Here is a 10,451-nt window from a genome sequence, read left to right as displayed (position 1 = left end):
TATATATATATATAAAAAAAAAGAAGTACATGTTTACCTGCATAGACTGTGGGCTGGTAGATCCTTTCATCATGAGCAGCTGGAAATGTTTCTCTACACGTTTGTGTGCTGGAGACAGTTGTTGTCTTGCTGGGTGTAGCATGTTGTTGTTTGTTCTCTGTACACTTGACCTCTTTTCGAGGGTGGGGGGCAGACAGCATGTACCTTCTCTCCCTCTGCAATCTCTCCACAGTTCGGCTCAGCTCCTGGATGGTCCGTGTTTTGGTGGAGAGCTCCTGGCTCATGCGTTCTATCCTAACTCCGAAGGCTACCTCGGCTTGGCGCTGATGTCTACTTGGACTCTGAGCCTGCAAAATCAGCAATTTTAGAAGTTTAAAATGCTCAGTAGAATCCCTGAAGAGTATTGCTATCACAAAGTTGTAATATGGGAATGGTGGTCTCAGATATTTGACAAAAGAAATCTTAAAATAATACATATTTTCCCTCTTCGATGATTCATCTCTGCACAGCGGCAACAGTGTAGCAGAACTTCAAAATGTTGCGAATCCTGTACTGACCCTGCTTTTGATTTGTTGCTGCAGAGACTTTATCTGCTCCTGGAGGATTTTCTCTTTCTCCATGTGACTCTCCCTTATTTGCTGCAGCTCTGCCTCCAGACTTTTAACAAGCACCTTCTCCTCAGCTGCTGGGATTGGAACTCCAACCTGCTGTTTCTGCAGCAATTTCTGCTCCATCTTCAGTATCTGCTGCTCGTAGCAAACCTGGATGAAAACATTACATTTCTTTATTTCACATTTCAAAGTTGAAAAAGAAAATAATCAAATTGTTTTTTTGTTTTCTTTATTTCACATTTCAAAGTTGAAAGAGAAAATAATCAAATTGTTTTTTACTTTACCTTGACATTGTGGAATCGTTGCTCCATTGCTCTTAAATTGCGTTTGGCCTCCTCATCATGACTCTCCAGCTCAGCTTCTAGACACTGTATCCTGTGCTCCAGCAGATCAGTGACCTTTTTGGTTTGAGATGCAGCCTCCTCCTCATTTTCAGCCTTGGCTGCAGCATAGATGAGAGCAGGCAGGGAGTTAGGATTTCTACTCCTGAGTATATGCTCCAGTTCCTTCACCTGGTGAAACAGAAAAAGACCCTCTGAGAAATGTGGAGAAAAAAAAAAACAGAGAGACTTTTAAGGCGCACTCGTGGCAGAAACCTGTCGCTGTAGGTCGTGCATCTTCCTCAAGTCCAAAGCTTTTTCCTTTGCTTTCCTCTGCTGCTGGCTGCTATTTTTACTGACCTCAAGCTTTAGTTTTTCTACCTAGGTAGAGGAAAAAAAAAAAAAAAAAAAAGTCCACATATTTAGTACAGACAAAAGATCAAAATCAAGTTTTAATTTGCATGTCAATTCACTTCAAAAGTAACTTTTGAAATATAATATGTAGACTATAATTGGCACATCTTGGCCATATTATTTGGTCTTTAAATGGGAGAATAATGACACACATGGCAGTCCACTTTCAGTGTAGGCCAGATAAAAATCTGCAGGCCACAGGTAACATATTCTTCACTCAACCTAATTATTTCATTGTCGGTTCGATCTGGAAGCCTCGAGTCTCACCTGCTCTTTGAGCTGCTGTATCTCTGCAGCCGCTGCTCCCAGTCTGGCTGCATCTCTGTCCTGAAGCTCCTGGTTGTCAGTAAACCACTGCAGCTTTTTCCTCAGAGCAGACACTTCCCCACTGTGTGTGTCCTCCAATATTTGCACCGCGTAGCTCCTATCACCTGACTCATTTAAAAGGTGGTTTTTGTTTATATTATTCATTTAATCACCAGTTTCAGGAAAAACAAACTCCCAGTTAACATATCTTTGCCAAAGTATTTCCCAGAATCCTGGGTAAATCAGGTTGTCTTGCTTCAGTGCTCTAACATGTCTCTCACCTGTAGAGGAGATGACCTGAGCTATAGCCAGGTCTCTCTCTTTCTTCATCAGCTGCAGGTCAACATCCAGAGCCTGCTTCTCCTGCTTCAGTCTGTGAAGCTCTTCAGACAGCAAAGCCTCATTCCTCTACACACAGACACAGACTGTGGTTTAGTGGATAGTGTAAAGGAAGGAGCTGCAGTTTTCTCACTGTTGTAATCCTTACCTGTAAAGTCTGAATTTGAGCCAGCAGGTCTGCCATGCGTTGAGCGTGATCCTTCAATTGTGTATTTCCGACAAGTCTAGTGATGTTACTCTGATGTTCTCTGAAAACATTGTTACAGAATTATTACAGTATTTATACCTATTATTTGTGGTCTTTTAAAAATATCAGACAGTGAATCTTGCTTCAGTCATATTTTTTTTTGTTTAGAGTTATTTCACACATTTACCCACACCACCCAAGCAAAAATGACCCAAAAAGTGTGTGTGTATATATGTGAATTGAATTACTCAGTGTGAACCCTGGGCTGTTGAGTTGAACACAATGCTGATTTACTCACAACAAAAAGAAAAACAAACGTGAAGATGTTCTTCAAATGCTCTGAGTCTCTTTTTTAAATTAAATTGAATACCCTATGCTGCCACCTAGTGGAACTGTATTTTATTGTTCTGCCTGTGACTATCACAATTTAAAGTTTTCAGACCAATTAAGCTAATTTTGATCATTTTCCACAGCAGACTATTGTACCATAGCACAGAGGTTGGAAATCGTTGATCTAAACTGTAAAAAACAATACTGAACTTACTTTAGATAATTCAGTTCACTCAGCAGGTGCTGGTTTTCCCTAAACATGGCCTCGTGGTTGGCTTTGGTCTTTGCCTTCTGATCTTTCACCTCCAAGTAGAGTTTCTCATTCTCCTGTAAACATCACAATATTATTATTTTAATCACAAATAAGAAATTCCTTAGAAACTCTACTTTCATTTTATACACAGTTACTTGGAAGTAGTCATGTCATTTCATGTTGAACAAATATTCTTCCATAAGTAAAGTCCATATGGAAGAGAAAAACAGGAAGTGTGAAAACATTGAGAGTAGAAGTGTAACAGGGGGATGAACCTGTTGGTAGCCCTTTATTAGTGTCTCCTGCTCCTTCAGTTCTTTTTCCATCTGTTTGAGTGTCGCCTCTGTCGTGGAGTCTGTAGCCTCAGCCCATCTATTCGTCTGACTGACTTCCTCTGCACTTCTGAGCTAATGAGTAAAAAAAAAAAAAAAAAAAAATCACAGTATTCAATGTGAATCAACAATAACGAAAAAAAAAAACAACCAAAAAACATTCCCATCGTTTAGTACAATAAGATGTCTGCGGCACGGGCACAGTACTAACAAGTTGACATTTTAGCTGAGCTGCCAAAATATCCTGGCTTAGAATGCTTTTGCACCTTGCTCTGCAGGAGGTACATTTGTTGTCGGAGTGAATGGACCTCCTCTGCTGCTGCTGTCATGAACTGCAGCTCGTGTTCTTTCTCAGACAGCTGCAGTCTCAGATGTGTCACTAGAGAGCTCTCATCCTCCCTCTGCAAGAGAGAAAAACATTTTTTTTGAATGCACCATCTTTGTCTATCACCAAAGACAACTCTTACTGTCTCAACAGTAAGACTGACAGCTGTCTCTATCGCTCTCTTTAGTGACAGGCAGAAACAAACTCATGAACATGATCTGCATGAATGTTCAATTTATTACAACAAAAACATTACCTCTTTAGTGACAGGCAGAAACAAACTCCTGAACATGATCTGCATGAATCTTCAATTTTATTACAACAATTATCTTTTTAAAACATTATTCTACTAAACATGTATAAAACGTAATTAGAATACTATTTCAAGTCTATCATTAAAGGTTACGTCTTACAGTAATTTCTGGAGGATAATAATGTGGGACAGTTTTGTTCTGCGGACTGCTGTCTCCCATCTGCTGTTGGAGGACAGTCACTAAAGACTGAACAGAAGACACCAGCTCACTGCTGCGAAAAATAAAAAAAAAAAAAAAAAAAAAAAAACAACAAAAAAAAAAACACAATTAAACACAAACATTTTAAATTATATTAACATGGTTAACTGAAAACTTAGAAATAGAAATTCAGGATATGATCTGGAGTGAGTGAGGGTTTAAATAGGATACATGTTGTGTAGCAATGGTGATGTTCGATCAGCTGAGCTGTGATGCGTCTGTTTTCAGAGTGGCTTCAATGACAATTCTTATGCATCACCTCTGACCTGTGTGATTTTCCTTTTCTTGGTTCTTTGTTGGTTTGGGTTTCAGTGGTTGCTGCACAGAAGAAGGTCTAGTTGTGGCAGCACCTCTGCTAATGTATGACCATCTGGAGGATGTTCTCTTCTCTACAGCATTCCCTCTTGATGGAATCACACTGGGTTTCCTCACTGATGACAAAGCAGGACGAGAATTGGTAGGAACGCGGGAGGTCTGGAGAAAATGCATTAATCAGACAGTGTTACAAAATCAAATATTTATTTTGCAGCATTATTTACATTATTTAACACTGGTGAAAGGAACTAACCATCTGTTTCTTAGATTTCTGGGTCTGAGATGACTTCAATGAGAAAGCCTTCTTGTGATCCTCCATCAGCTTCTCTACTTCCTCTCTGATGCTAAACATTGGCTCGTTACTGAGAAGGTTTTGTGGGTCAGACGGATGGTGGGTCAGATCCTTAATGTTTGTTAACCTTGCAGCATTTCCTTCTTTTCCTGCCAGCTTCAGCATTGGCTTTGTGTATGTTCCATCACTGAAAGGTTTTCCTTGGATTGCTTGTTCTCCAGCACTTGACATATTTGTTTATTTATTGTTATGAAAAAAATACAAATTAAGTTATTTATTTATTTATTTTTTACATCAAGACAAAATAAGTTAATACAATGATATGTAATTTTGACCATTATGTTTATCCTCGTCCATAAAAAACAAGCATAAAAAAACAATTCTAATAAACTTCCCTGCTGTACAGGTTGCATTCTTACATGACACTTTTGAACAATTTCCACATTATCATCTTTACCTGACAGGCTGAAGGGTGAAGCCTCTTATATGATCTTCATCGATTCGAATGGGCCTCATCAGCTCCTCAGCAGTGGGTAGATCTGAAGAAAAACAGGGAAAAATATTCCATCTGTGTCGATTTTCTTACATCGGTAAAATTGGGATAAGGAGGATGCAGTAAGGCTGCAATTTTTTTCTAAAATTGTTTTTTGTTATCGTGTTTGTTATATTGTGTTGTAATACCAATACGATTGTAGTGTCTTTAGACCAACAACGGACAGGAAGACACAAACTTTGTGTCGTCATCCTGGTGAGGGTGACAGAGAGACAGTATCTGACCTGATTCATTGGTTGAACCCTGCTGCAGCGACTGTCTGTCCTGATGATAAGGAGGAGCTGGAGACCTGGAATCGTGCATCTTCCCTCGTCCTTCCGCAGATGAAGTGTGTTGGTAGTGACCAAAGTCATCAGAAGTCTCCACCACGTGGATCTGTCTGTAGGCCTCATGAAGAGCCTCAGCGTCTGAGCCTCCACTCTTCACGTGCACGTTACCTGCAAGAATTCAGTGATTTGTATTAAAACTATCCATTATAGCAATTGTTACCAAACCTTCACTGCAGTGCTTAATGTAGATCCACTGAACTTTGTAAAATTGTAAATCTTAAATACTGATATTCTCACAAAAGAAGAAATAATATAACAAATCCATATTTTTTGTACCACCATGGCAAAATCAATTGTAATGAATTTACATGTGTATGATGGGAAACATTCAGAGGATTCAAGATCTTTCTGCAGCAACGTCAAATCATTTAGAGTGTACAAACCAAGTCTGACAAACAAAAACATGACTGTACTGTAACTTTGTCACGTGGGGGAAACGACATGGCAGGAAGCAGGCAGGGCCCAAATGCAGTACAGGTGCAGGACGTTTTATTAACAAAGTCCAAATTAACGAAACACAAAGACCTACCAGGCATGCAATTCCCTTTGTAACACGGAACACGAGGAAACAGAACAGGAAACTCATGAACTGCTACAGAACACAAACAGCCTGACAGAACGAACTGAACAATGATCCAACCAGGACAGAGTGAGGGAGAGGGGTATAGGCACAGGGAGCACCAGGTGACACAAATGAAGCTAATTACCAACAGGTGAGTGTGATCAGACTGATTACTCCACAAAGCAGACAACAGGAAAAGGAAACAGACAGACATGACAAACTTAGCTTTGTAAAAGATGAGAAGCTTATACACATTTTATTGTAAAAAGAAACAAACTGTAAAACCTTTATCCAATGACTCTCCTGTGTCCTTCCTTCTATCATCTCCACCAGTGTCATCCAAGGTATCAAAGAGAGAAACTGAGACAAACACAGAGCATTTCTTAGACAATGTCACTGACAGTAGCTTTACATATTGCAATTGGTGCAAAATATTAAGAAATATTTGTTTATATGTATTTGTTATTAACTTTTAAATCCAAATATATGCTGAAGAATATAAATAGATTCATAACTGTGGACTGCAGCTCATAATGATTTAACTGTAATGATTAAAGGTCTATTTTATATTATTGAAGTATATCCAAATATTATCTACATTTTCACTCACCTTTAGCCATAATTGATGACAGTGCAGGCTTCTGAAAAAAAGGACATTAAAATAAACTGTGATCACTGTACACTTATGCTATTCAAATTAATTGACTGCAGTGCTTAATGTCTTAGAAACATTGAATGGAAAAACAAGTAATATATATATATATATATATATATATGCAGAAACACAAGAGTAGCACAAACAACGGGAAAAACAAATACAAATTGAACAAATTCAGAGTAGCACAAACAACGGGAAAAACAAGAACAAATTGTGTTTGTGTATGTACACAGAGCATTTGCTTTACTGTCAGTTTAATAAATACTGTGTTTGAGATGACAAGCAGGGTTTTACTTTGACCCTCATGCTTGTCATACAGGATGACTACAGACCTCCTCGTCCCTCTCGTCCTCATTTTTCTCTTCATTTTGTGTCTCTTTCTCTTTTTCCTCATCTTCAAAGTCTTCACTGTAGGTGGGAGAACCTTAATATCAACATGTAAGACATTAGTATTTACACTGAGCAACACTAAGGACGATCAGTGACGTCAGTCAAGGTTCCATTTCCGTTACCTGGAGAGGGAGACTCTGGGAGTCTGGGTTTTCTAAAACCCTCATCACTCTGCTCAGTTGCTTCCTCTGCTTTCCTAGAGAAAAAAAGCCATTGCATTTAAACCCCTTAGCTTTAGGGACAGAGACATGGCACAGGAACTTTTAAAGTTCACCATCTGGCTGCTGAGAACAACATCATACCTGAGGAGAGATTCGCCGGTAGAAAGAGTCTCGCCCAGCTCTCTGTTCAGTTTGGAATAATCTATCGATGATGAGGCCCCGGCTTCCAGGTGGGCAAAAAAGTCAGCTTTCTCTTCTTCTTCTTCCAGAGTGTCCATGCCCACCGCCATCATGTTGACTGCTGGAACCTGCTCTGAGTCTGAACACACATCTAAGGACACACACAGGTGACAATGCTATAGTAGAGTTGTAACTTTTTACTGACACAAAACAAAAAAAAGAATAGAAGAGAATATGAGAGTACAAAAACAGAGCTGAAATTTAAATATAATCTACCTTTTGGTTAAAAAAGAGGACACAACTATTTTGGTCATGAAAAAATACATTGGTGAAAATGTAAACAATAATATATGTAACAGCTTCATATTTATATCTCTGGCTATTTTTTTCTGCAAGAGAGTACATTTGTTAATGGGTAAATGTGGACTCACCCTCTGTCTCACCCTTTGTGGCTTCTCGGCTGAGAACAGATGCTTTCACGTTTTCTTCCTTCAAAATAAAACCTCCTGGATCGTCATCCTCCTCTTGAATAGAGTGAGACCTCCCTAATGTGTCCTTCAAAAACTGTCCATCACCTGTAAGTGCAAAGACAGATTTTTAGTGACAAGGACAAATTACGTATTACCTTATTTAATCTATGTGAAGGTTTATCATGATAAGACAATGTCAGATCAATAGGCTGGAGAGTCTTCTCAGAGTCTTGGTGACGATGTGAATCCTGGCCTTATTTGTTTGGCGACAAATCTACTCATTCATTTGTTTTCCTGCACACATCCAAAGTAATCATCTGGACTTTACTACATTTATAAGACACGTTTTTAACTTAATGTGTTTTTACCATCAGTCTCTGACGGTGGCCTTCTGGATTTTAAGAATCTTCTTGTTGTCTGCTCTGAAGAAGGGAAAGAAAAACACAGAGAAGTTTCCATCACATTGATTTTTCATCATCCTGTTGAAAGTGAGTTTTGCATAGAAGTATAATGGAAAAAAAAAGAACCTACTTTGTATCAACTTCTTGTTTTTTAAAAATAGATGGATTATGTCAGTGTCCTTGTGATTTCAATTCTTGACAAATACTAAACAATCACACATAGGCTTAACTTTCCTCATACCTCTTCCAGTTCCTTCTCTATTGTGCTCTTCATCTTGCCACCATAACACTGTTGATTTTGAGGGTGACTTCTGGCCACTTTTGGCACTTGATGGACGACGAGAGCTGCCCATGTCCACTGAGTCATCTGAAACAGACTGACATGAAACCAGTTTTAAAATAGTGCCATGTAAGAATTGGATGAATGTCTCTATAGCAGCATGTATATTCAGTTCACTTTTACTGGAAATTGCATTGTATTGAGTTGTATCAAAACTTTTTGATTCAATACTACGACAATACCAAATACCAGGTTTCTCATAAAATAGTGGAGCCCATAATGAGTCAGCAGCAAATGCATTTATGTAAATTTCAAAACCTTCATTTTGTAAATTAATAATTACAATACTAAATGCATTTAAATACAGTCCAATAACTCATAATCAGTGCACCTAGTTTATGTCCACTGTGGAAAAGAGTTTTTTTAACTCAACAGATTTCCAAAGGCATGCTTCAAGGCATCTCTGACACCTATTAATGATCAATATATATATATATATAAACAAAACGCATAATGTTGACATACCTCCCTTAAGAATTGATCAAACTGTGCATCTAGTTCCTCTTTAGTTAGTCTGTGAGACATAGTGATGAACTCCAGTCCATCAGCTGAAAGGAAAACAAACAACTGTCATGAAACAAAACATGGGAAACAAATGAGTCCTTGTGCTAATGTCTAACCACTGACAACCATATAACCAGATAATCATCACATTTTCATCTTTGACACCGGTTCTCCGGCTGTTGATAACTTCGTAATAGCTTTAGGGCTTTAACTTCGAAGTCTGGTGTATCACAACAATAGTAAACACAACTGTTTGTGTCGTAATTTTGAAATAGTTAAACTATAATATACATAATATTACTATACACGGGTATAGCTATCAAATTAAGCATTTCTGAAAAGGGACTGTTACCGTGCGTACGTCCTTTTGTGTCGCTGACTAAACGAGCTCGTATTTGTCCAGAACCTGACAGACTACAAAGCCCAGAGTTCTATTTTGAAGAAAAAAATAATATTATCCGGTATATATATATATATATTAAAACTCACTTACAACGCTTCCAACTAAACATTAACACGAGCTAGCACTTGTTGAACCATGTCTTTCCTTGTTTTGGTTTCTGAGCTCGGCGATTCCCGCGACACTTCGCGGGCGACAGCACTAATCCGATTGGTTAGAAGATGTTACGTCAAGAGACAATGTAAACCAATAGGAAAGTATGTTGCTTCGTTTCCTGCTCCACGTTACTCCGAGGACATTAACTAATCAGAGGCAGGAATGAGACAGCTGATTTATTTACTGTGAAGAAGTAGGTCTTTGTGAACTACTGATCGTCCAACCCGTTTGTTGTACAAATTACATTAAAATAATTTCTGAAAAATATATATGTTATATTATTAATATAATGCAAAGCCAAAAAAAAAGCCGAAAGAAAAAAGTAAAAAAAAGTATATTATTAATGACTTTGCTAAAATTATATATAGTTTATATATAATATTATAATTATAATAATAATAATATAATTATAATTAATTATAATTTATTATATATATGTCCATTATCTTGTTTAAGTACCTCATTCTTATCCAATTGATATTTATTTTAAAAAATCATTGATTATTACTTCCATTGTTCTTGTAAACCATTCATAAATATATATATATATTATATATTGAGGTTGCTTCATATTTGATATTTTATTCTGTTAGAGATAAAGATAAAGGGAAGAGAAAAGAAAAACAGAACAACCAGAACAGAATGAGAACTTGAATAACAAGCAGATATTGCACCACCAGGGAATGCTAACAATGATAAATGCTCTTGCCACTCTTTTTAATGTGTGTCTAACTTCAAGGCCAGAGTGTGGCCAATTTTCAGCACAGCAGTTTCATGCTCAAGACCAGACCACTTGGGGTAACTAGAACCC

The 10,451-nt window shown here is 37.8% G+C and overlaps 1 protein-coding gene across 1 annotated transcript in view; it reads right to left on the bottom strand.

Moving 5' to 3' along the window:
* The window catches only part of cep162 (centrosomal protein 162), a 21,561-nt gene extending 11,865 nt beyond the window's left edge, over positions 1–9,696 (bottom strand). Inside the window, exons 1-26 of the mRNA XM_025061551.1 lie at positions 9,578–9,696; positions 9,046–9,128; positions 8,482–8,617; positions 8,208–8,261; positions 7,801–7,944; positions 7,331–7,520; positions 7,151–7,224; positions 6,971–7,062; positions 6,591–6,621; positions 6,267–6,340; positions 5,948–6,236; positions 5,314–5,526; positions 4,994–5,075; positions 4,498–4,759; positions 4,189–4,403; positions 3,831–3,942; positions 3,359–3,493; positions 3,036–3,167; positions 2,722–2,834; positions 2,139–2,238; positions 1,933–2,059; positions 1,613–1,776; positions 1,208–1,312; positions 896–1,123; positions 558–761; positions 38–347 (exon numbers count right to left, since the gene is read on the bottom strand). Of these exons, the coding sequence (XP_024917319.1) occupies positions 38–347; positions 558–761; positions 896–1,123; positions 1,208–1,312; positions 1,613–1,776; positions 1,933–2,059; positions 2,139–2,238; positions 2,722–2,834; positions 3,036–3,167; positions 3,359–3,493; positions 3,831–3,942; positions 4,189–4,403; positions 4,498–4,759; positions 4,994–5,075; positions 5,314–5,526; positions 5,948–6,236; positions 6,267–6,340; positions 6,591–6,621; positions 6,971–7,062; positions 7,151–7,224; positions 7,331–7,520; positions 7,801–7,944; positions 8,208–8,261; positions 8,482–8,617; positions 9,046–9,128; positions 9,578–9,596 (3,688 nt within the window). The 5' untranslated portion in view covers positions 9,597–9,696. The remainder of the gene's footprint in view (positions 1–37; positions 348–557; positions 762–895; positions 1,124–1,207; positions 1,313–1,612; positions 1,777–1,932; positions 2,060–2,138; positions 2,239–2,721; positions 2,835–3,035; positions 3,168–3,358; positions 3,494–3,830; positions 3,943–4,188; positions 4,404–4,497; positions 4,760–4,993; positions 5,076–5,313; positions 5,527–5,947; positions 6,237–6,266; positions 6,341–6,590; positions 6,622–6,970; positions 7,063–7,150; positions 7,225–7,330; positions 7,521–7,800; positions 7,945–8,207; positions 8,262–8,481; positions 8,618–9,045; positions 9,129–9,577) is intronic.
* Positions 9,697–10,451: the final 755 nt, after the last annotated feature.

This window comes from Cynoglossus semilaevis, chromosome 13 (assembly GCF_000523025.1).
Source record: "Cynoglossus semilaevis isolate Cse_v1.0 chromosome 13, Cse_v1.0, whole genome shotgun sequence".
NCBI classification, from domain to species: domain Eukaryota; kingdom Metazoa; phylum Chordata; class Actinopteri; order Pleuronectiformes; family Cynoglossidae; genus Cynoglossus; species Cynoglossus semilaevis.
Note: the sequence above shows the minus strand (reverse complement) of the source record. Positions and strands in the feature narration are given on the sequence as shown.